This window comes from Symphalangus syndactylus, chromosome 10 (genome assembly GCF_028878055.3).
Source record: "Symphalangus syndactylus isolate Jambi chromosome 10, NHGRI_mSymSyn1-v2.1_pri, whole genome shotgun sequence".
Taxonomy (NCBI): domain Eukaryota; kingdom Metazoa; phylum Chordata; class Mammalia; order Primates; family Hylobatidae; genus Symphalangus; species Symphalangus syndactylus.
Window position 1 is genome coordinate 103,544,010 of NC_072432.2, and position 26,960 is coordinate 103,570,969.

Consider the following 26,960-nt stretch of genomic DNA (forward strand, 5'->3'; position numbering starts at 1 on the left):
TGAATACTTTTTAACATCTCTGAACAGCATGAACAGTCTTTTTACAGATACTATGTCACTATTTTCTCTCAAAATTCTATGAGGCATTATTATCCCCAACTTAAAAATAAGAAAACAAAGGCCCAGAGTGACAGAATGTCTTGTCTGTGGTCACATAGTCACTAGCGGAGGCATATTTGCCACATGGGTGTGCATGCCCAGCACTGGTGCTGGGCATGGTGCTTGCCTTCTAGGTGACCAAAAGGGCTCCCTGTCCCATTGCCTTCCTGTGGACATGGCTCTGACTTGGTGAAACTTGTTCATATCACTGCCCAAATGACCAATTTTGGGTCCTTTCCCTGGACCAGATTTCTACTTGCCCTTGAATTGTCTTTGGAACCAAGAAAGAGAAATTGAACTTTTGGATTCTAGGTGCATCTGAAAGAGCAGCAGAAGTCAACATGGAAATTTGAATTTTCTTTTATTGATAAATACTGTATGCAAAGTACTGTCTTAGGTATTTTGTGGATTACTTAATGTAATCTTATCTTTCCAACACTCTTTGAAATAGGAACTATTGTCTACAGTTTAGTTATGAGAAAACTCTAGCTCAGAGTATAAAGAAACTTGCCCAACTCATGCACTGGTGGAACCGAGACTTGAGTGCAGGGCTGGCAGGTTCCAAATCTCATCCTTAACAACTCTTCCACCTGGGGTAGAGGCACCTAATGGTGTACAACACAGCTGTGAGGCAAAGCATTTTCTGGGGGCTGGGGGAAGATTTCATGGAGGCAGGAAGAAGCTCCTGTCCCTGAGGCATCTCAGCATCTTCCCTGAGGAAACAGAACAACCATGATTCCAGGACTATGCTAAGCGAGTCTGCACTTGTTGCTATTAGGGTCTTGGAAACACTGGGCCTGTACTCAGGCAATTCTCCTAATCATAACAGTTAGTAATAAGAAGAAATGATTAGTCAAAACAAGGAGGGACCCTGCTGAGAGGGATTTCAGGAGCATCAAAGAGCCTAGTGTTACACATTTTACCAAAACCAGTGTTTGTAGAAAGTACTTCTTGTTTCTCCTGCTTCAATGAAGCCAAATGTCTGGGAGAAAGAAAGTAGATTATACATTCTGGGAAAAGAGACAGCCCCTCTACCTAGCCTGAGCTCAAGTCTGAGAGTCTAGGTTTCTCTGGGGCTGCAGAAGCCCTTAGAAGATGGCTGAGGCCCCTGGATCCTGGGAGGCAGTGCACCTCAGTCAGGAGGTATTTATGACCAGTCTCAGGTCACTGTCCGTGTGGGGGAGGGATAGAAGGTTGAATCTTCTAGCTGTGGCCCAAGGTGAGGCCAAACAGAGGAAAGCTACAATATGCTCCCACCTCTGAAAGTCCCCTGGAAATGCTCCAAGTCAAAAACTATAGGTCATGTCACCATAGAGACATGGCCTTCAAGACCCCTTTCATACCCCTGAAATGCAGCTTCAAAAGCTTTCTACAGTGAGGAAAGATGCACTGGACGCAAAGAAAAAACTGGAGCTGAGTCTTAGCCTTGCCAAAGTGTGACCCTAAGCAGTCACTTATCTTCTCTCAGCCTAATCATTCACTGATCCTTGACAGATCAATCCATCTGTGTTTACTGAGACCCTCCTGTGTGCTGTGCTGTGTATGTGGGGTTATGAAAAGTTCACCGATGTCCACCCTGAGAAGCTGAAGGTCTGCAAAGGAGACGAGCACCTGCACAACAGCCACACAAACCACTGACTGACAAAGCTAGTGGAGATCTATCCCCCTGAGCCTGGAGATGGCCAGACGTTGTGCTCTGGGAACTTGGAGGGAACACTGCCCTCTTTATGGGAGAATCAAATGGCATAACATAGGTTAAAGCATTCCGTGATCCTTAGTGCACTTCATATGCATAAGGGACTGCCTGGTATAGTTATCTGGGAGTCCCTTTCCATCTATTCATTTTCCAGAAGGGAAACAGGGACCAAGTGCACGCCTGTACAATTAAAAAAAAAGACTTTGTGCAGAACACTTGACCTGAAGGCCCTGTGAAGCAGGAAAAACATCTCCTTGCCTAGGGCCCCTGAGACCCCAAGCAGACCTCCTGTATAGGTGCTCCCAGGCCTTCAGGTAGGGTCCTTCTGCCAAGCCCTGCTCACAGCACCTCTGATCTAGTCAGCCTCAGAGGAAGAATCCCCAGAGCACTTCCTGCTGAAAGATCACTATACCAGGCCACATCCTGCCAGGACAGGCTCCAAGGCATTTGCTGTCACTGGAGGCAACAGTCCAAGCAAGCCGGTTAGAGTCTTCTTGAAGTGAAAAGACATTGAGACACACTTCAGTCTTTGGCACAACAGAGGAATAGGTCTTACCAGACTGAACTTCTACAGAGTTCCTTGTTCTGGACATTATTTCTAATTGATGCACTCAGGCCCTGAACCACCCAAAACTGCTCGTTTGATTTAGCATATCCTGATACAGCCCAGAGCTCAGTAATTCTCTCCATGCAGATGCAAGTGTGGAGACTCAGATCTGGATAGGAATTTGCTATGCATCTGGAGATCTGGTTGGTAGCCACTGGGCCAAAGTCCATCAGGCATGAAGGTCACATACGATGAAAGCCTTGCAGGTGACGGATCTCAGCTCCTCGCAAGCCACTCTCAGGAGTGCAGAACCTGGCTAGTTCCACACAACACTCACTCTACTGAACTTTTGGATACTAGGCACTGATGAGGGAAGGGTATGAGACTTCTAAGGTGCTTCTTTTACAAGAAGACAACCATCTGGACCAGACTGGAGGAGTCCCTGCTGCATGAAGATAGGATGGAACCTCTGGGCTACTGTATGATCAGAAGTCCTATCTCCCCACCATTCCTGAGAGATGGGGATGCCCGGGGAGAAGTCCTGCATCTCCACAGTCCATCAAAAATGATTAAGAGCCCCCTTCCTAGATGACAGAATTTTTTCTAGTTGTCATAATTTTCCATCTTTTTCTAGAGACTGCAGATCAGACTGGCATCAAGATAACAGCTGGGAAGTGACTATGGGTTAAATATTCATGGATAACTCATTCCATTTTCCTTGGGAATACACAGAAGACTCTTCCAGGCACTGGCTTATGCAGCTGTAAAAGAGACATGTGCTGCCTCTCTGCAGGTATCCAGAAAAGGCCCTGGTTCCTAAGACAACAATTCAAGGTCAAGAGAACAAAAAAGAAATTGAAAAAGGTAAGTATACTTTCCAGGGTGTTATAGGTCACCCAAGAGAAAGTCCTGATTCTGACATTTCATAGACACAGTAATTCATGGCATGCAATGAAACCTTGGTGGTCAGTGTGTCTCTGGTGACAAACACCCTCTACAGTCCCTCCCTGTTGGCCAGCCTCTGTTAGATGTCCACTAACAGAAGATGCCCAGTGGAAGAAAGCTCACTACTCCCACCATTACATTGTCATCTATTAATAATCATAACCCGTTTGAAAATATAATATTATTTATTCACAACAGCCACAAAACCATAAAATACCTAGGATTAAATTTCACAAGACCTCTATGAAGATGACTACAAAACTTTACCGAAGAACGCAAAAGAAGACTTGAATACCTCATGCCTGGATGAAATAAAGAATATCATAAAGAAGAGAATCATCCCCAAAGTAATCTATATATCCAATGCAATTCCAACCCTGATTAAACAGGATTGCTTAATGAAATTTGTCAAGCTGGTTGTAAGATTCATCTTGAAGAAAAAAATGTTTAAGAATGGGATAGCTATTTTTGAGAATGAATAATATACAGAGACTTAGCTCACCAGTCATTGAGACATATCAGAAAGCTACCATCTTTAGAACAGTTTAGAACTGGTGCCAGAACAGACAGAGCCACCAATGAGAAAGGATAAAGACAAACATACACAGTTAGTATATAATAAAAGAAACATCTCGCCAAAATGTGGACAATTCAGGTGGAGCTCATGGGATGTTATTTTTAATAAGATAAAAAAGAATACTGATATCACATCCTATGCAAAATAAAGTTCCAGATGGAAGAAGGAATTAAACATGAACACCATACAGAGAATTAAAAGAAAGTATAAAAGGCCAGGCTTGGTGGCTCATGCCTGTAATTACAGCACTTTGGGAGGCCAAGACAGGGGGATCACTTGAGTCTAGGAGTTTGAGACTGGTCTGGCCAACATGGTGAAACCCCACCTCTACTAAAAATACAAAAATTAGCCAGGCATGGTGGTACGTACCTGTAGCCCAGCTACTCAGGAGGCTGAGGTGGGAGAATTGCTTGAACCCAGGAGGCGGAGGTTGCAGTGAGCCTAGGTTGCCCCACTGCACCCCAGCCTGGGCAACACAGTGAGACTCTGCCTCAAAAAAAAAAAAAAAAAAAAAAAAAAAAAAAAAAGAAAGAAAGAAAGAAAAAGAAAGAAAGTATAAGAGAGTGTTTTCATGCCTTAGAGTGGGAAGGACACACATAAAATGTCAAAAGCTCAAGACACCAATCTCCAAACCAGAAAGAAAAAGATGGTCAGATTTGAGCTCAAAAATTTAAAACCTCAATATGACAAAACAAGTATCCACAGAGTTAAAAATAAGTGGAGGGCTGGAGGGCAGGATGTCACATATAATTAATTGTCATCTAGAAATCAATTTTTAAATACAGAAAAAGGCAAGGGTTATAAACAGACAATTCCCAGAAGACAAAATAAATTGGTCAATAAACATATAAAAAATACACATTCATTTATAATCAGAGAAATACTAATCAAAATGACTAGGAGGTCAGCCAACTTGGCAAAAAATAAAAGTCTTGATAGCATCATCAGGCCAGTGTGTGGAGAAGCCTGATGCACACTGCTGTGAGGAGTGTACACTGGCCAAGGCCTCTGGGAAAGCACTTTGTAATATTGATTGGTTCTAAGTGCATGCACCCCGTAGCCCAGCAATTCTATTTCTAGGTGAATTTCCTCCACAAATATAGGGATATGCATTTTTGTGGCAGTATTATTGTTTATATTAATGAAACACTGAATGGGCCCAAACACTCACCCATGGGGAACTGCATACTCGGTAGGGGTTGCTAGGGCCTCCCTGTGCAATTCTGTTCTCTTCTCAAGTCTCACAGAAGACACCTTTCCCAGCCGCCTTGCATGGAGAGCACACAACTAGTTCTAATCAACAAAATGTGATCCTTCCCCATCTTAGCTGGGATTCTACCATTAATTTGGTGCCAGGTCACATCAGAGGCAATAGTCCTCCTCCTTCCTGAGGGAAGTAGACTAGTACTGAGGGTGAAGAGCTGGAGACCTGAACCTTGTCAGGCCTGGAAGGAAATATGGGCTTTGCAGCTCACTAAGGTGGAAACTTGCACAAGTCATTTAGCCCTTCTGGGCCTCTATTCCTTCATCTATAAATTGGAACTAGTTGTAATACCTGTCTTATAATCTCTGAGGTTAATTGAGAAAAAACATGTCAGAGGCTTAGCACAGGGCCTAAACTGTAGCAACACTTTAATAAATGCCAGTTATTAGTGTTAGGGGTATGCACATGTGTTCTTATTCCAATCAGCTATCACTGCATAGTGGAGCACCACGGCACACAGCATGGTAATGGTGTATGGTCTCTGTCTCCGAAGCCTTGGTGCTTCACAACCTGACCTGTGCAGACAGACGTGGGTATGGGCATGGCTAACCTCATAGAGCTTCATGCAGACCCTGTCCCTGGGCATGGGCACAAAGCCTGCCTTTCACTTACAGGGAGAGCCAATTCTCACCTGGTGCTCACTTCCCCTTTGCTGGCCGGTAGATGACAATCTGTTTGTGAGAACTGAGTGGCTTTCCATTATTGCTCACGGAGTACTGGCAGGGTATGGCAGTGACCATGGGTTCCCACTGACCATTGTCCCCCACACCACCCCAGACCCCACCTTCTGGGCACCTCTGCCCCAGAAGAGACAGCCTGCATCTGGCTTCATCTCACTCCACAGCTGCTATGCAAGTTCACTCCAACCTGCACAACTGAGCACCCTTCATTGCCATTTCCAAGGTAAGCCTGGAAAGGTAAACCTCCGAGGTGACTCAGAGGAGCTGCTTAAAAGGCCACCTTGGGCATCTCCTGCAAGTCTAAGCCACAGCCAAGGAGGGGCCAGCACACCATTCCTATTAGTACCATTGCTACAACCTACTAGTCTCCAGAATGGGGAGGGGGGACAGATTGACCTCAGTGTTCAACTAGCCTCTACTTCTCTATCCTTCAGCCTCTTGAAGACAAGCCACCCTTCTTGATGTGGCTTCAGAGCCAGAACACTTTTTATTTAATGGGGTGGAGGTAGTCTCTAGCACAGGGTGGAGGGAATCATAAGCCTTCTGTAGGTTGACTTCAGACTGCAGCCTGCTCTGTGTCTTCAAAATCATCAGTGATTATTTATACATTGGAAAGTCCAGATTTTAAGCCCACAGCCAATCCCATATCATAGCAGTTCTCAGGTGTCTGGCTCAGACTTGGCATTTTCCAGCCAATTGTGGGGAAAGCTTCTCAGAAAAAGCAAACACACAGTTTCAAAATAAATCACTACAAAATGCTCGCTTTCACATACTATGGCACATATAATCCAGAAAGCATGGACTTGCTCATACTGACTATAAGACTCATTCCTGTCCACTTTACCTAACTTCATACATTATTCAGAAACCCTCTTGGCAGGCATCACCAGAACCTTTTTGTACACTTCCAGTTATGGAGAGATCACTAGCCAGGCAGCCTCTGCTCTTTGTGGATATCAATCAGAATCTACCTTTATGCCAAGTGGAAAGTGGCTTCCCTCTAAATATCTGATCAGAGTCAAAGACACTGGGATCCCTGGTCTTTGTCACACCCAAGTGAAGCTATCAGTGATGTGTGGGGGTTTCTGGCTTTAGCATCCATGCGACATCCACATGTATTACCAAACCAGGGAATCCGGAAAGTCACAGTCCTAGTTTGGGAAAGGTTGGCTGGTACCAGATTTACAATATGGCAGCTGGAGACTTGGAGAATGAAGGAGAGTATAGGTGGTCTCCAAGAAATGTCAGGAAACATACTGGTCCTTGGAGAGCGTAGAAGGTTGCAAGCTCAGATGTAGGGACAGACTTTGAGAAGCATACTGACGAAAGGTGGGTGTACAGACAGGGGCCCACCAGTGTAATGGGATTCAGGGTGGATTCTGAACCTGGCTTTGGGACAACGTCAGTGGTCAGCAACAGAGGGTGCAGTGGATCAATACAGGTTCCAGGACTGACTGGCAGTGGTGACTCTGAAAAGTGACCACCATGAGGCACTGGCAAGAGGTCTAGGAGTGAGCCACAGCTCAGATCCCACTGTGAAATTTGGGCTTGGTCTCTGGCCAAATGAAATCGGGATCTGGTACCATTATCATGGATGGGAGAGGAAAGACAAAGGGGATCAAAAGGCCATCTGGGGACCACCTGTGAGAAGCTAAGGACCAAGATGGTAGCACAGGTTGTACACAGATTTGTAATCACATTGTGATGGGGTAGAGACAGGGGAGTGATGGAGTCAGAATTTAGCTAACCTAGGATGGCTCTCCAGGAGAATTTGATCTAAAAGCCTTTGCACCTATACTTTTAATGTTTTTTTGTTTTTGTTTTTGTTTTTTTGAGACAGAGTCTCACTCTGTTGCCCAGGTTGGAGTGCAGTGGCATGATCTCGGCTCAATTTAACTTCTGCCTCCTGGGTTCAAGCGATTATCCTGCCTCAGTCTCCTGAGTAGCTGGGACTACAGGTGTGTGCCACCACTCCTGGCTAATTTTTCTATTTTTAGTAGAGACGGGGTTTCACCATGTTGGCCAGGATGGTCTCAATCTCTTGACCTCGTGATCCACCCGCCTCGGCCTCCCAAAGTTCTGGGATTACAGGCGTGAGCCACCTCTCCTGGCCATGTTGTCTTATTTTTAATTGCATATCTTAGAGACTCAAAACCCACTTCTTAAACATTATCATAAAAACCCAAACAAAGACAACAATTTATTGACGCTGTGCATGTGTCTAACACTGAGTTAGGCATTTTACATACAATTCACAATGGACACAAAAATAAACAATATCCTCATTTTGGGAGACATAAAAATAGAGATTCAGATAAGTTAGGTAACCTACCCAAGGCCACACTGTGAGGAAGGAGTGGAGCTGAGAGTCAACCCTGGTTTACCTGATTCCACAGTAGGGCTCTTACCACTTGACTGCATTGGACACACCTGCTCTGTAAGGTCATGAAGCAGATTAAAAAAAAAAAAATCAAATCAGCAGGTCAAAGAGCTTCCAGTCCAGTGAACAGGCACGATTCTTGTACCAGAATAGCTCTGAATAGCTGAGAAAGTTCAGGGTGTGCAAAGCAAGGCCTCCTCCTGCCTGGGGAGGAGGTGAGAGGCTGGTAGAGGACAGAGGATGCAGAGCCGCTCACTCCTGACTGCCTTTGCCTTAGAGGTGAACAACTGGAGCAGAGAATATTGAATAAGCTGAGCTGTGGCAACCATTAAGTTCCAGCATCCATTCCAGGCCAGTTCTGCCTTGGACCAGAACCTATAAATCTGACACCAAGACAATTGCTTGTGACCACAAAGGAGCATTCATGGCAAGAGGGGACCCTAAAGTCATGGAGAGGACAGCTTTGTTCTGATTTTTAAAATAGAGAAGGGAGTAGATTACATGGATGCACTTCACCTTAATCCTCTCCTTCTGGAACTTCACAAGTAAATCGGTGTTTTGTGAGCCTCAAGGAAAGACCGACAAGAACTTGTGTGTGTTCTCTATGTGTAAGTCAGGCCAGTCAACATTCTTTCTTTCTCTAAAAATTTATTCGCCTGCAAAGAAAAAGAGTATAGAGTATAGAGTAAACCTGGATTTCCACAAGAGTAACTTCTAAAAGTATACGAATACTTATATATTGAAGGAAGAAACGTTAACTAAATAATAGTGCCAGTGTTTGGATTTTAGCTGCTTTGAAAATTACATCAAAGTAGGGTAGACAACTCTGATAACAGTAATAAAATCAAATAGCTTACTTTTACTGCATTACTCCTGTATGCCAAATATTGTTCTATTTATTTATCTATCTATCTATCTATCTATCTATCTATCTATCTATCTATCTATCTATCTGAGACAGAGTCTTGCTCTGTCATCCAGGCTGGAGTGCAGTGACACGATCTTGGCTCATTGCCACCTCCGCCTCCCGGATTCAAGCGATTCTTCTACCTCAGCCTCCGAGTAGCTGGGACTACAGGCACATGCCACCACGCCGGGCTAATTTTTGTATTTTTTTTTTTTTTAATAGAGACAGGGTTTCACCATATTGGCCAGGCTGGTCTCGAACCCCTGACCTCATGATTTGCCTGCCTCGGCCTCCCAAAGTGCTGGGATTACAGGCGTGAGTCACTGTGCCCAGCCTAAATGGTATATTGCATTTAATTCCCATAACAGTGCAGTGAGGCAGATTCCAATATTATCCCCATTTTATGGATTAGGAAACGAAGACAAAAAAGCTTTGTCACTTGCCCCACGTCGCTGTTCAGTAGTAGAGCAGGACATGAACCTGGGCACAGGCTCCAGAGCCCACACTCTTAGCAATTATACTAACACTGCTTATTTGAAAGATGATAAAAATCAGTATTTAAAATGATCTGTATGTGAAAGTGCACTGTGCCTAAATCCACAAGGCAAAATGTCTGAAATCATACTGATAAGTGCATATAGGGGAGACCCAAACAGACAGCATTTCCTGAGTGGACAAACAAAAGCACTGGCTGTTTAGTGGCTGCCACATGTGGTGGGAGCTCACAGTTTCAGTGACTGCAACCAAAGTGAACACAAGGTTGCAATATCCCAATCACAAGGAAAATCCATGACTTTTCTACAGAACCTTGCTCTGGAGTGAGGATCACAAGTCTCATTCTGGCTGCCATATTTTGAGAGCTTTATTGATAAATGTGAGAGATTCAGAAAAGACCAGCCAGGAGCCTGGACAAATGGCAGAGGGGCAGGGGCGTGGGTCAAGAAATTTGGGGAACAGTTAAAGCAACAAGTGTTTAGCCTCAAGCAGATAATTTTAAAAAGATGAGAACATTGTCCTTAAGCATTAAAATCACTGGCCTGCTGAGCATTGGTCCTTAAGGACCGACCAATGGCAGGAGTGAGGAAGGAGTGCCTAATCTGAAGTCCAGAAGGCCTCTCCCCCAGGGTTGGGTTACTGCTGTTGGCAATGGAGTGATGCTGCCCTGGACAAGACATGAGCTGTTATCACAAATGCTCAGAAAAATAAAAGTGGCATGACCGCCTCTGCCTCTTGGGGTTACTGGAGGGAGAAGGCTAACATTGGGAGGATTTGGGGTGGCAGTGTTCAGAGTGTCAACAATCTGTGACTCCAAATGCTCTTATGAAATTCTGAAACAGACTTGTTAGCTTGTGTGCCTGGCTTTTAGCTTAAAACTTAGAGCTATACAATTCCTCAAAAAGGTTATACTCACTTGGGTCAAACAACTATGAAAAGAAATTGTAGATTACAGAAGTGTGAAAGCACATTTACACAGGCAATGCTGACCCTTCCTGATGTGGCAGTGACAGTTATAAATAGCTTCTGGCTTGCAGTCACACTCCCTCCTTTTGCATCCACTTTTGCTGGTGTATAAACCATCTACCAGCATGGGGCGGGGGCCGGCATGGGGCGGGGGCCCAAATCTAGGCTTGCCGTCTCATATTGATCTTTGACCTTTGTCTGAAGTTCACCTCAAGGAGAACACAGACTACCTCCCCTTCAAAAACACAAATGTATTTTTTAACAGGCAACATGGATTACATATCAGGGTAATATCAAACAATCTCTTTACCTATCGAATAGAACACACAGGGTAACTTACACTAAAGCCCTGGTCAGCGATGGGTAAAGCTCAGCTGGAGCAAAGCAGCCTTCTTTTACCATTTTGCAAGCCCTAGATTAACCCAAGTAAACACTTGTCAAAAGGTCGACTTTTGTAAAGTATTTAAAATTCACAATAGCAAAGACTTGGAACCAACCCAAATGTCCAACAATGGTAGACTGGATTAAGAAAATGTAGCACATATACACCATGGAATACTATGCAGCCATAAAAAATGATGAGTTGATGTCCTTTGTAGGGACATGGATGAAGCTGGAAACCATTATTCTCAGCAAACTATCGCAAGGACAAAAAACCAGACACCGCATGTTCCCGCTCATAGGTGGGAACTGAACAATGAGGACACATGGACACAGGAAGGGGAACATCACACACCGGGAACTGTTACGGGGTGAGGGGAGGGGGGAGGGATAGCATTAGGAGATATACCTAATGCTAAATGACAAGTTAATGGGTGCAGCACACCAACATGGCACATGGATACATATGTAACAAACCTGCACGTTGTGCACATGTACCCTAAAAGTATAATAATGATAAAATTTAAAAAAATCACCCTCATTGTGTAGACATGCAGACAAGCAAGCAGTCCCCAATTTACGACACTAGATTCCTGTCTCATGTGGAATGCTTATTGCTCTATTGGCCTGAAGAGCTCCTCCCTGCAGCAGCAGCCTCAGAGGTTTCCTCTTGGTCTGATTTCCTCCCAGGTGAGCTGGGGCCCATCACCCATTTACACTGGCTATCCTCTGGATCCTCAATCTGAATTCAGGCAAATGGTGCCCATCAGTCACTTTCCTTCTGTTTCAGTTTCTCCTTCAGCCCTCCCTGAGCTCACTCCAGCCACGTTGTGCTTCCTGGTTTCCATTCGCTTCTCTCCCTGGTCACTGCTCCCAGCCCCAGCTAACAATGTCCTTTGCAGGTCTTCACACTGCTATGACCACTCAAGAGTGAAAACGGGCTGGGCGTGATGGCTCACACCTGTAATCCCAGCACTTTGGGAGGCTGAGGCGGGCAGATCACATGGTCAGGAGTTCGAGATCAGCCTAACCAACATGGTGAAACCCCATCTCTACTAAAAATACAAAAATTATCTGGGTGTGATGGCGAGCGCCTGTAATCCCAGCTACTCGGGAGGCTGAGGCAGGAGAATCGCTTGAACCTGGGAGGTGGAGGTTGCAGCGAGCTGAGATCACGCCACTGCAGTCCAGCCTGGGTGATAGAGTGAGACTCCATCTCAAAAAAAGGGTGAAAATGAAATAGAAACTGAGCCAGAGCAGGTGCGGATTATTCTGAGAAGTAGTGAGACCCTCCCTTGAACCATTCAAATAAACACAGATGCGCTCACACATTCACACTCACATCACACCCCACCCCTCCTGTCTCTCACATACATATTCACAGCGCCCCTCCCTGCAGCTTTCCAGCCTGGCACACAGGACATTGATGGGGAGGGGAAGGCCCTGTGGTTCCAGTCTGTGAGAATTCACCCAATGGCCTTTCTCCTCAGAAGTCATAAAGCAAAGGACAGAGGAACATGACCCAACTCTAAAGCAATGTTCCCAAACTTTCACAGCCTTCAGAGTTACTTGCAGGGCTTGTTAAAACTCTGATCACTGGGCTCCACCTCCAGAGCTTCTCATTTCAGTGGCTCCGGGTTGGGGCTGAGAATTTTTATTTTTAGTAAGTTCCTAGGTGACACGGAGGCTGCTTGTCCAGGGACTGCATTTTAAAGGAATGACCTAAAGGAAACCATCAGTGGGGATCTTATTGAGCATGACACAGCAGATCCTGTGCCCAAGACCAGAGGGCTTATAAGCTGATGTCCTTACAGACCCACAATGCTCAATGGCCACCAAACCTGGCTGCAGAGGCCACCTGTGCAGAGGACATCGTTCTGTTTCTGTCATGCCAAGGCCATTTCTACCCTCTAAACCCTATGCACTCTTCTCCATCCACCCTGCTTCCCTGGAAAGATCGGGGTCTAGGCCCTGGGAATGTCCCACTCCTGGGCAGTCTGTCCAAGGGACATGATCCTTATGCCACAGGGACACCACCCCCACCCCCAACCCCACCACTGCCCTGTCATGCCTGGGATAAAAGAGGGAAACAACTGCCAGCACCTTAAAAAAGGAAACATGAACTTAAAGGAGAGAAACCAGACTACGCAGGAATGGGAGAAGGAAGCGCAGATTCTTATCCTTCTCTAAGCCAGGTAGTTCATGCGTGAGAATAACAGCCAATCACCACCATCGCCACGATGGTTTGCGACATCACTGAGGTCATGGCATTAGAGTCAGACAGACCTGAGTTTTCATCCTGGAGCTTCACTTGCTTGCTGGCTTTTAATTCTCACAACCTCGTAATTTGAGTTCCAGCATACCCAATTTTATCCAGGAGGAAGCTCGTGTTCCAAAAGGCTAAGTAACTTGCCCCAGGTCTTACCGTCAGGAGCCAAACTCAAAACCCCTGCCCCTGCCACTAAGCTTCCCTGCCTGTCAGTGGCAGTCAGGAGGGAGGACAGGGATGGCCTCCAGGGAAACCCTGAGACTGGCAGGCACTGTGTCCCTCATCTAGGGGGTCAGCAGTTAGGCTCAAGAGACACAATGACCCCTTTTTCATTTCATTTCTATGATCAAAACTGCAGAGGGAAGTCCATTGCATTTAAGAAGAAATAAAAGAAACAAGGCAAGCACTAGCTTGCCTCTGTGATCCATCAAAATTTCTTCCATGTGAGTGACAGAAAAGGGGTTTTTGTGGTCAGCAATGTAACAAGGTAATTATTTTCACACCAGTCCTTCTGTATAGTTTTTCACAGACAGCAATTTTATAAGGCATAATTATCTGTTTTCACCTGCTTCATAAATTCTTCCTTTCCATTTCATCCCCCAGTAAACTAGAAATTATTTAAAACAGAAGCCAAGCCCTGCAACATGGTGCAGGGTTTCACATTGCTGTGCATCTCCAAGTGTGTTCCTGGCTGCCCCTCTGCCCAGTTGACCCCACCATGTCTCCCTTGCCATCTGGCCCTCCTGTGGAAGGAAGTGTGTCTCAGTGTGAGGAGCTGCTAGGCCGCTGCTGCCTGGGAATGGAAAGCCAGTATTGTGAGCCATTGCTCCTGCCCAGCTTCTTGGCACCTGTCATCGGCAGGAGCGAGCTCGGCAGCTTCTCAGAAGCTCTGCCTGTGCCTCCTTCCTTCTCCCACTGCACACCAGGTCACAGGGTAGGGCAGTCACCTTCTCATTTGTTTTCAGCAGGATCTTTAGGCCAAGGCGACTGTGTGGTTTGGGACCATATCATGGATTCTGCTGTGATGCTGGGTGATGGCGTCAAGCCTGGGCTCCCCCAACAACATCACTTTTATTTTCAGATATCCAACATCCTCTCATGCTGGAAGCTTCAATATCTGCTGCAATCTTCACACTTTCCAGGGATGTAACCAAAGCAAGTTCTAACATCAGTTGAGAGTTTACTATGAACCAGGCACTGTGCCAAGGACTCCACAATACTATTTGGCTGAATCCTCATAATAACTCAGAAAAGCATACATTATTATGAAGTCATGAGAATAAAATGACAGAATGTAAGAAAGCTTAGACCAAGGATTTAGACCAAGGTCACAGAGAAGGCAAGAGACAGAATCAAGATTGAAACTTTTGTCTCTGAAGTGCCAAAGCCCACCTTCCACCCACTACATGAAATCAATGATTCTACGAGCTTTCCCAGAACCCACTCAAGACTGAGGCAGTTTGGGGATGCCAGGATTCACCAGGGAAACTGAGGGCTTCTGGGCAGTGCCTCAGGGAGCACTACAGGGAGGAAGGCAGCGGCTTTTTCAGCAGAAGCACAGCAAGCCCAAAGCTCAGAGCTGGTTCCTCAGTCCATAACCTTCGCAACCCCTCCCTGCTGGTGGGGCTGCACCTTCCCCTTGTTTCCTCCCATTGTCTTTTCATATGACCCCCTCCCCTTACTGTCAGTAGCCCTTCAGTAACTCCTCACTGAAGGTGGTCCCCACTGTCCAGGTAGTCTGTCTTTATTCAGGCAGTTTCATGAGCAGGGAGTGGTGAGGAGTCACTTGTCACTTGCCTCTAGCTATCTCCTAAGCTCCCACCTCATTCCATACCTGGCCTAGGTTTGAGGGAAGAGGCATCCTCTTGGATATGAGCAAGTACAGGGAAGATCTAGAGCTGCAGGCCTGGGTAGAAGTGAAGAGGGGAGAGAGAAGAAGGAAGAAGGCAGCTAGTCGTCCAGAGACCAGCAGCAGTGATGTCACTGCAGACTCAAAACACAGAGCTCTCTAAGCCTCCCTCCTCTGATGTCATTTGGAGCCCACAGCAGCCCCTTTGACACCTTGAGGTGCACCTGCATCCCTGCGCAGTCCACTGACAAAATTCAAGGACAAGCCTGGACACACAGAGGCATCTCAGAGGTCAAGGGGTGTAGGGGTCCCTGGGTCTCCCAGTAGATTAAAAAGAAAAGAAACAAATGGCTAAACAGGGGTGCAAAAGGTAACATGCATTCCAAATGTTTACATGAAATAAATTAACACTTGTAGCACTACAAAAATACAATGACTATATGTGTGCCAACCCCAAGAGATTAACAGGATTCATTAAAAATATTAATTCTTAGTGCACTATAGGTTTTATAGCCTTGTCAAATGACACATTTTAAAGTTCCAAAACTCTTTATAAACTTTCCAATACTACCAGTGAATGAGTGTGACTACTGATATAATCCATTTAAAGTCAACGGCAGTACATTAAACCTGAGGCCCCTCCAGACTTCCAGGCCTCGGCTCTTGATCTCTCCTGACACTGCCTCCCTCCCTTATGCCCACAGGACCTGAACACTCTAGATGTCCACTGCCCTGTACATTTCAGAAAGACAAAGCTCTCCTTCTTTACCTGGGTACCCACAGTGCCCAGTCAGGTTGTGTTTATCTCCTGATGGAATGAACGGAAGAGTGAATGTGCAAAGTGAACCAGCGCCTGTGCCTTCTCTGCCCCAACCAGTGTGTCTCACGCTGGGCTGGGCCCTTGCACTCCTGCCCTGCTCAACCTGCTGAACCAGCAGGAGCCCCAAGGCCACAGTACAGGGCTGTGCCTTGCCTCAACAACTCCAGATATGCTCCTTGTATCTGAAAAAATATTCACCGTGGTGATGTGCAATGCTTTTTTAAGAGAACAGATGGCACCTCCAATTAGAATGCCTTAAAAGGAAACCCTAATGAGATTATAAAAGCCAACAAATTGACTTTTTCATACAGTACTTTCCTGGCACACAATAAATCAAATATATAATGAGGTTCAGTAAAATAATAGATTTATTTACATTTGTTTTGCCTAGCATGGCATTGCACCTCAGCCCTGCCCTATGGGTCCCCTCAACTAGTGCTTGTCCCTGCAGGCCAAGGCAGAGAGCTGGACAGTGCATCTATGAGTTTCTCTCAGGCCTGGCCACCACAGCCACATGTGGCTTTGATTCAGTGATTTCTGGTCCGACCCAAGCCTGCTAAAGCCTGCTATTTCTGGAAAGTAGAGGCATGTAAAGGGTGTGGTGGCTGAAGTCACACATATAGGCATGTCTAATAATCACCTCCACTCTGGGTAAGATGGGGACACTGTGGTGGGACTATAGGGAGTATCCATAACCCCAGAGCTAACTGGACCAGAGACAGGAGGAAGACGCCTATAAGGTATGATTTATTATTAATTATCATTATTAAATTATTGTCATTAGTTTAGACATGGGAGTTTTGTTATGTCACCCACACTGGAATGGAACTCCTAAGCTAAAGTGATCATCCTTCTTCAGCCTCCCAAGTAGCAGGGACTACTGGTGCATGCCACCATGCCTGGTTCAGGTCCGATTTTAAGGAGGGTAGACTCGGGATATGAGGAGGTCCAGTGGAGTGAGGATCTAGAAAGTACATACTGGAGGCTTTGGGAAATTTCTGCTTTTTTACCCCCCAGGTATTAGCCAGGTATTAGTCCTGCTGGTTCAAGTACATCAGATCATATGGCTGGAAGATAGGCCTTGAGAGAGAGAAGAGAGAAATGCTATAGCAAGGAGGGCAGCAGCACATCAACATTCTGAGCATTTAGTCATTGGTCTACCTTTCCTCTAGGTGACCGTACCCAGGGACAGGATGAATTTACAGGGTGTGTCTGCTGAAGTGGGAAGCTGGGAGGCCGAGGCTTCTATTTGCCTGGTTGATCTGTAGAGGGAGGCCGGCCAGTGAGAGGGGCTAATGAGAAGGAATGGAAAGGAGTGTTTTCTGGAGGAATACTGTGGAACCCTGGGCATATACTTTGGCAATCATGGAGACTAGTCTTTGGTCTGAACATCCAGGGAGCAGTGATTCAGCATCCTTAAGTGGTTTCTAAAGAAGTACATTAAACAATGCTTTTTGGGCTTATTGAAGACCCCCAGGGCAACCTCAGAAATCAGTGGAGGAGACAGCACAACAGAAAAACAGGACCTCTGGTCAGCAGAAACTATCATTTTTGTTAATATTAACCCACCAGAGAGACAGGTCTGTAGAAAATCAGTTTACAAGAGGATGAGCTTTTCCTCAGTTCAAATCTATACACATTGATTGAACTCAGGAACTTGATCTCGAAGATACTTTCATTCCCCCTCTTTACTCAGTAAAGGTTACATACACTATAAGGCTGGAATTAAGTAATTCTTCTACTCGGAGTCCAGTCACTTTTTCTGTTCATCCAACAGAAAGTATAAATGAAATATTCTTCTGTGCTGGGGATGGATGGAAGGGATTTGGTCCAAGGAGGTATAAGGAAAGGTCCCTGCTCACAGGGAGCCAGGAAGCATTATCCAATGAAGAAGACAATTCTAACATATTAGAGGCTAACCTGGAGCACTGACTTCCAAATAGAATGGGAATACTGAAAAGAGAGGTCATCCCCATTTCAGGGCTGCAATGCTCAGAGGAGTAGGAGTAAATTATCCAAAGTACTGTGCAGGGACAGTAGTGATTGCCTCCTCCCACAATCATGGGGGAGAATATTGGGAGAAATGCACCCCTTCTCACATCCCTATCCAGAGATTGTAGCTGCCTTTCCCCATTTTTGGCGGGGAGACTGCTGTTGCCTCTATATTATAAGATGGGAGAGTGATGTAGCCAATGCATTAGCTCCAGTCCCTAGAATTTCTGCCTTGGAGATGCATTCTGTGGTCAGGCCACTGGTCTTGTCATTTGACAGGAGCACAAGTGCTACATCAGGCTGGGCGTCGGAAGGGACGCAAGAAGATGAATATATGGTCCTGGCACACAATGGTCTTCATTTGGTAACTGAGATAAGTACAGAATGACTGGACAATTAATAAAATGATTATTAATTGTCTGAGGGGAGTGTGGTTACAAATATAGAGGAAACCCAGCAAACAGATAGGAGATTCTCAGCTATAGGCACCAGGAGGGACTTCTTGGAGGAGGTGAAAATAGATCATGATTTTGCATCCAAAGAACTCTCCAGTCTGATATCTGATGAACAGAAGTTATCTTGCTGGGGTGGGAGAAGGCCCTCTTATATGGGAAGAAGGGGGAAGAAAAAAATGTAATCTTCACCCAGTGCTACGAAGGGACAAGGCCCCTGAACTCCGAGCACAGGAGTTGTATGTTTCAGCACCACGGCCAGCAATTCTGCTTTGCTCTGGGATCAAAGGATGATGTCTTCTCTTCCCTGCCCCAGACCCACCACTTGCACCATCAGGGAACCAAACTCCCCAGCCCAAAGCCGTTACTAGACACTTACTAGTGCATGCCACTTCTGGAGGGTCAAAGTCCGCTCGGTAATAACCGGTACGACAGGTGCAGATGGGAGACGCCTCTGCAGGAGAGCGGCTGTTGGAGGGGCAGTGGGAGCAGCCTTCAGCTTCCTGGCTGGCCTTGAATGTCCCTGCAGGGCAAGCTAGAACACAAAGAGACCATGTGATAATTAATGGAAGTGTGGCAGCCAGAAACTCTTCCCTACAACCGGAAAAGGAGTTTCTTCCTCTCTAAAAAGAACATTAAGATGCCCCTCTTTTTTTTATTTTTATTTTATTATTATACTTTAGGTTTTAGGGTACATGTGCACAATGTGCAGGTTTGTTACATATGTATCCATGTACCATGTAAAAAAAAAAAAAAGATGCCCCTCTTGTACCAAGGGATCATCTAAGGTTGAGGAAACCCATATTTAACACTTTCAATTCTTCAAAAATCCTTTGTGAAATATACCTTCTTGGTACCAATGACGTCTCTCACTTGAACAAAATGGATAATAATTCTTCCCTTCCAGGTGTGTCAAGAGATTTAATTGAGAAAACAAATCTAATGTGTAGCTCAGTTCCTGGGACATAAGTGCTCTATAAATGGTTACTCCCTCCTCTGTCTACCTGGTTAACATCCACGGCCTTTCCCTGAGCCACTCACTAAAGACATCTCATCTTATGGCCTCAGATAGAAAGGGGTCCTAGGTTTTTCAGTGACATGTTGGACCCACGGTTTTTCAATGCCATGTTGCAGCACACATGAGGAACACTATGAGATGTATTAACAAGCTCTTTCTTTGAAAGATGGCAAACGGCTGAAATTCATAAGTGATTCTTTAAAACTAAATTAGAGTGATTTCAAGGTTACTGCCTTAACAACATCATTCTCCTTTAATTGCAATTTGATATGCTTTTGAGGGTGGGGCAAGGAAAGGATGACTTTGCAGACAGCACACCAGGGAACGTGTCACACACTTGGTGTCATCTATCATGCACATGGCAGTGGGGAAGGTTGGGAACACCTGATACAACCTGATCTCCACTGGAGGGGCCCTCATATGTGCAGCACATCCTCTTAATTTCCTGTGGGATCAGCCTATAATGAGTCATTCTCTGAAAAATCTGGCTCCAAACTGTCCCTCAGGTCTTAACTTTGTCTCATCTGTAAAAACTTTTGAGCCCAGACATCTGGTCTCTTCCTTGCTGATCCCTCACAAGATTGATCCTGCCTACCCTACTTCCCCAAGGCCCTTCCTTATTATCTCAGCCCCCACTCTTCCCGTCCCCATGAAACCTACTCTGGCTCATCCTCCTTTGAGACTGGGTAAAACTTAGTGACTGGTCAACTTGTTTGGCTTTCTTACACACCTCATAACTTCATTCAACAAACGTTTACTGTGTTCCTGCTGAAAACATGACATAGGGAATTCAAGAATAGAGCCTGCCTTCAAGGAGCTCTTGATCCAATGAAGTCATATAAATCTAATACAATGTGATCATTGTATAATGGAAGTGCCATTATAATGGTTTCTACTTATAGAAAGCTAATCTTCTCAAATGTATTGTTCCCTCCTGGAAAGTGCAGCGTATTCTTTAATAACAGCAGTAGCCACCATCTGTTAACTTGTCTTGTTAAGTGCTTTCCATGCACTACTCTATGGGGTAGCTATTATTATCTCCATTTTGCTAATGAGGAAACTGGGACACGGAGAGGTTACAAAAGTTACCAAGGATCACACAGTGGGAGAAATGATAGTGATGACATACACATAAACTATTTGAAAAATATCCACTGCTTTTCTGCTAAGACAAGAAGAAAGAATTGTTTCCTATGCTGTGAAAGTTATCTCACTCCATTGCTCACTTAAGGTGAGGAAAAGGTTTCAGTTTCTCCAGACGTGTGCTGGGTGGGGTGCCATTTTGGACAGGAAGGAATCTCCGAAACACAACATTCTGGAACGGCACAACCCAAATGTGTCCCATGGGATCCACGTTCTTTGGGTTGTTAACACCTATGACAAAAGGGTACTGTGGCCAGATATTTTGAAATGCTGATTTTAAAAGTTCATCTTATTCTTTGTTGAGAACTTTTAAAACTTTTAAAAATGCTATGTTTTTTCACCAAGAAGCCTTACTTTGCAGAGCATCCCCTGGGATCGGGGAAGACACTGGAGTGAATGTCGTTTCCCATGTTTGGGGAAACAATGTCAGTTACGACCCATGTAAAAAGGGACCACTTCCTGACTCATCTCAGCACATTCAAAGAAACTTCTCTGTAGAAAGAAAAAAACTACTGTTTGAGTCTTTACTAAAGATCTAACACATAAAACATGACAGGGAGAAGCTCTGAATGGCAAAAGTATCCCAGACTTTGGCTTACTAATCCATCTTTCCCAGCCCACTCAGTACAGTCCCTCCCTCTGTTTTTCTCCCTCTTTCCTTCTTTCCATATCTCTCCTCATCTCCTGTGAGAAACACTTGGCTCTTTTCCTAATAAATCCCCAGCCTTCCTGGCCCCATTCGGTTCTGCAGCCAGCGAATACAGACAAGTCCCAGGCCTGTGCTGCCTGGACTGGGCAGGAGCTCTGTCTCTGGAGAGTGGGGGAGGGGTAGAGGTGACGACTCAAGCATTCACATTTGGCCCCTGCCATGCTGTAATTTTCTTAATGTACCAGTCCAAGAAGAACAAGGTGTTTTCCCTTTCTTTCCAGCACGTAAAAGCCTCCTCACTTTACATTTAATAAGTTAACAGCATAAACAATTGTCCTGATATCCACAGGTGGCAGGGGGATGTGGAAAGTGCGTCCTCTGAGGTTTCTGATGGAGGACAGTAGCTCTGGGTGACTGAGTCTCTGAATTCCAAGGTGTCCACAAGAGGAGGAAGTGGAGGGGAGGAGGTCCAAGCCGGACATTAGGGAGAGAAGCTTGGGGAGTGGTTAAGGAGAGAGGTTCCAGGAAGGGATCTGACTCCATTTTCCCCAGAGAAACAAGCATTTGGAAATGGTCAGACAGTCTGAGTTCAATTCTTGGCTCTGCTAGCTCCCAGCTTGGTGAACACTGGCAAGTTATATCATCCCTCAGGGCCTCAATTTGCTCATCTGTATAAAAGGTCTATGAAAAAGAACTGTAAATTTCTCACAATAACTTCCCACAGATTATTAGAAATTAATAAACTCAAATATGAAATGTCGCTAGCATCAATGTGTGTTAAATAATGCTAACTCCTCTCCATCCCAACTTACCCACTCCTTTAAAAAACAAAAAACAAGGTTTCTTTGCAGGGACGTTTAGAATTCAGGGTCAGAATATAAATTTCAAGTCCCAAACTGGGCAAATAAATCCTGGAACCCAATGGAAGAATGTGTTTCTACATATATTACTTCTGTTATGTATAATGGGTGAATCATATCTACAAAATATATTTTACATATAATTACAAAATGTATGACTCTCCTTAATACTCAGACTTTATAGCTTAATACTTTCATAAAATCTGCCTAGGCATGCCTTAATTTATAAAAGAAGCAGTATTCCTAAATTCATTTATTAAAGTTTTTTTTGTTTGTTTGTTTTGTTTGTTTCTTTTTACTTAAAGTCACGGCATACATGTGCAGAATGTGCAGGTTTGTTACACAGGGATTCATGTGCCATTGTGGTTTGCTGTACCCATCAACCCATCCTCTAGGTTTTAAGCCCTGCATGCATTAGGTATTTGTCCTAATGCTATCCTTCCCCTTGCCCTCCGCCCCCGAACAGGCCCCGGTATGTGATGTTCCCCTCCCTGTGTCCATGTGTTCTCATTGTTTAACTCCTACTTATGAGTGAGAACATGTGGTGTTTGGTTTTCTGTTTCTGTGATAGTTTGCTGAGAATGATGGTTTCCAGCTTCATCCGTGTCCCTGCAAAGGGAATGAACTCATTCTTTTCTATGGCTGCATATTATTCCATGGTGTATATGTGCCACTTTTTCTTTATCCAGTCTATCATTGATAGGCATTTGGGTTGGTTCCACGTCTTTGCTATTGTAAATAGTGCTGCAATAAACATACATGTGCATGTGTCTTTATAGTACAATGATTCATAATCTTTTGGGTATAATCCAAGTAATTTATTAAACTTTTACATTGTTATGCTATATTTCTCATAGAATTCATGCTTAAAACAAGGGTTAAAGTGCCAGGCTAATCCACAAAGCCTTTTTAACTTATCTTGAGGATCAGGTGCCATTAATCAGAAACAAAAGTTAACAATATTGTTTTTTCACTAGAAATTTAACATAGAAAAATAAATAAGAAAACTATGCTGTCACTTGAGAAAAAGCAGCTTTAACTTGGGGTGATAAATAAAGCTTCTGGGTGGATTCCGATGAAGAATATTCAGGCCAAGAGAAGCAAAAGCAAATGGCCTTTGGAGCCAGGTCAGTCTCTTAAGAATATAAAGCAGCAGGGAGTCACACAGTGCGGAGTGGCGGAGACCCTGACAGCCTGGAGACTGCTCACCTGCATAAAGACTCTACGATTTCAAACAACAATACTTAAATACAGCGGTAGCCTAACCAAACACATCTCAGCGCTTTCAGGCAACTTAAGGTAAATAACAGAGTTAGCATTTCAAAACTCAGGAGTTCCTTTACAGAATTATGGTCAGCACTATTGCTACAGTTGGGAGCCCCTCATTCAACAAATATTTTTCGAGGATCGACTTCTAGCCAGGCACCAGGCTAGAGGAATAGAGCAGGGCGCAGATGGGGTAGCTGACATTAGGAAGCTCCCTTCCTGGTGAGGGAGGTGTACGATGGAATGCTGCTTCTGATACAGCAGGATCTGTGCTATGCTTGTGTGCACACAGGCGACCAGGTGGCTGGATGTACACCTTTTGCAGAGTATCCTTATAAGATGAGAGTCACAAGAAACTTTATAAAAGAAGCAGTATTCCTGAGTTCATTTATTAACCTTTTAGACTGTAACTTGTAACCACACTTGTGCTATACTTTCTCATAGAATTCATGCTTTAAACAATGGTTAAAAGTGTCACTTCAGGCCGGGCGTGGTGGCTCACACTTGTAATCCCAACACTTGGCCGAGGTGGGTGGATCACCCGAGATCAGAAGTTTGAGACCAGCCTGGCCAACATGGCAAAACCCTGTCTCTACTAAAAGTACAAAAAAAAAAAAAAAAAAATTAGCTGGGCGTCATGGCATGTGCCTGTAATCCCAGCTACTCAGCATGCTGAGGCAGGAGAATTGCTTGAATCCGGGAGGCAGAGGTTGCAGTGAGCCGAGGTCGTGCCACTGCACTCCAGCCTGCGTGACAGAGTGAGACTCTGTCTCATTAAAAAAAAAAAAAAGTGCCATTTCTTAGTACTTGGCAGTGGTGATTAAACAGTTTATTGTGATGGTTAGGAGATGAAATTCAGAAGGAGAGGAAAAGACAAAGAGAGAAGAAAAGAGGTGGAAGAACAGGAGAAGTAGGAACGGAAATTAGGTCAGAAAGTGCCCGGCTTTGGAATTCACAGGGGAGAGTTCCATTACATTTCCAGGAGGTGGGTAGAAAGAGAAGAGCCACCGGCACCTTGCTGTGTATTCGCATTAAGACCTTTGTCAATGGGACAACATAACTTGGAGGGCTGGACGTTTCTAACACCAACGCAGCCTACAATTGCCTTGTTTCCTTAAGAGAAGGGGGTTTCCTTTCCTCCACTGTAAGTGATTGCAGTTCAGACAGAAGGCCTAGAAACTTGCATAGCCAAGGTTTTTGGGTGTCACCCCTCCCCCTGACCTCACCACACATCTCTTTCCCCACCCCCAACTTCAGAAAAGGGAAGGAGACAAGATCTGAGCACCCCGTGCCTAAACATGTGTATGTTTTCCATTCAACAGACAAAACACACATTTGCCTCCCTGTTCAAGTGCCAAGAGATGGGTGCACGTCACCTCTGGCTGGTATCCAGAAGGTCACCTTGAAACGCCACCCAACTTCTCAGCACCTCAGCGATGTAACAAATGACCTTCTGCTTACCATACTCTCAAGACACTCCTCTCCTCCTGTCCCTGCACACAGACTTCCAGTGACACTGAGTCCATCAACTACAGTACTATTACTTTATAAAGAAACAGATTAAGTGTCTCATAAACAATGCAGTGATTGAGATAATGGAAAGCGCTTCTCGTCCCCATCTGCAGCATCAGGTTATGAAGCATTTCCAAGCAGCCAGGAAGAGGAAATTAATAGAAGCAAGAGGGAATAACCACTTTTGTGCAATTTCCTCAGGAGATGGTGGACCATCTAATCTTTATTGGAGCCCTTTAACCTGTCACTCAGCACTCACTAGAGCCTCTTTAGCTCTCACAATTTTTCTTGATATCAAAGGAAGATAAAATGAAGACCTCAAAATATTATTTTATAATTTTCAGATGTGGAGGGTGCATGTTACATCTGCCCCTCCTCCTCTCAAATGAGGCCTCATAAACAACATTTTTATGCAGCATAAATGTGGGAGAGCTTAACTATTCTCAGTGCATGGTCGAGGGGGTCAGAGCTACACCATAGGGAGGAAGTCTCTCCTTTCATTTTAAATGTGATTCTTCCCTCCACCACCACCTTCTGTCCTTGCTCTTTCTTTTTAATAATCTGATTACTTCTTCTGATCTATTTTTTTCCCCAAATGAGTTTGCAAAGGTTCATGCCAATGAATATTCATCCCCTGCTTAAGAACCGGGTGCCTTTTTCTCAAGGCAGGTGCAGCTCAGCAGCTGGCTCAGGGAAGTCAGCCTGCCTCATGGGGCAACTGGGAGAGAGGCAAGGTACATGCTTCTGGCCAGGAAGAAGGAGTTTCACAGCCCAGAGTTCATTGCTCCTACAACCTCCCCTTCCTTTATCTTACGCTTTGCTCTCATTCTGTAAGAGAGGCAGAAGCGCTTCTCTCAGCAGCTGCTAAGAATTGTGCGATAGGTGTGGTGTTGGTGAGCAAGAAATTCCTGTGGGTCATGCAAACAGCTCTGCATAGCTCCTTCCATAGGTCTTGTGGCCCCACATTGGGCCACCATTTAAAGTCACTTCTGTGGCCAAATGTCTCCATCACCTTCACATTACTGGTGGCTGGCCAAATAGGTTCCCAGCTCCGAAATTTCAGGCCTGATGAAACTCCCTAGAAGGAAGTGGCATGAGGTCTCTGGACTGGGATTCCTCTGTCTATTCTCAAAAGCAGTCTTTGCTTTCTCAGAATGGGTTTTCCTGAACAGCCCCAGGACATTCCATTGGGACTCAAAGCCTTATGGGAGCTCCCATTTCCCCTTGTATTCATGGCAATGTGTTGAGAAAACTGATGGCAAAGAAATATTTGCCAAGCACCCATCCATCTGTCCATTCTTCCATGCATCCATCCATCCATCCATCCATCGAATGTACTAGTTTGAAAGCTCTCTGAAGGTGGATACTAGGTGTTGTCATCTTTGTATTTCCCTTTCCCCAGAGCTTAGCACAAACCTTACACATAGGCATACACATTCTATGGCTAATTGAGTGAGTGTTCACTGAAGGACTGCTGTGGTAAGACCCAAAAGATAAAAGCTGTGATGATAATAACTACAACAACAAATATGATATTAATATTAGAGAATGTGAGATAATGAGCACTCCCACACAAAGTGGATTTTTTTTTTTTTTTTTTTTTGAGATAGGGTCTCACTCTGTTACCCAGACTGGTGTGCAGTGGCACGATCTCGGCTCACCGCAACCTCTGCCTCCCAGGGTCAAGCGATTCTCCTGCCTCAGCCTCCCGAGTAGTGGGGATTATAGGAAAGCACCACTACCACCTAACTAATTTTTGTATTTTTAGTACAGATGGGGTTTTACCGTGTTGGCCAGGCTTGTTCTGAGCACCTGACCGCAAATGATCCATCCACCTCGGCTTCCCAAAGTGCTGGGATTACTGGAGTAAGCCAATGTGCCCAGCCAAAGTATGGATTCTTATCATTTCCTGAGAGAGTTATTTGATGTGTATTAAGAGCTTCAAAATGTTGAAAGCTTTGATTCAACAATCTTATTTCTAAAAACTTATTCTAGAAAAAAAGGCAAGCAGGTGTGGGAAAAGATTTATGTTCATTGATGTTCATCACAGTGTTATTTATAATAGGGAAGAAAGACAGACGAGAGAAAGGGAGAGGGAGGAACTTAGAAGTCTGATAACAAGGTATTGACTAAATAAATTATGCAACATTCATATAATGGAATATTGCACAGCAGTTAAAATTGTGACTTGGA

The 26,960-nt window shown here is 44.8% G+C and overlaps 1 protein-coding gene across 8 annotated transcripts in view; it reads right to left on the reverse strand.

Moving 5' to 3' along the window:
* Positions 1-26,960, reverse strand: part of EPHB1 (EPH receptor B1) — a 453,083-nt gene that overhangs the window by 137,672 nt on the left and 288,451 nt on the right. For all 8 annotated transcript variants that reach the window (XM_055295345.2, XM_055295339.2, XM_063611327.1 and 5 more), the window contains one exon: positions 18,699-18,854. In XM_055295345.2, the coding sequence (XP_055151320.1) occupies positions 18,699-18,854 (156 nt within the window). The remainder of the gene's footprint in view (positions 1-18,698; positions 18,855-26,960) is intronic.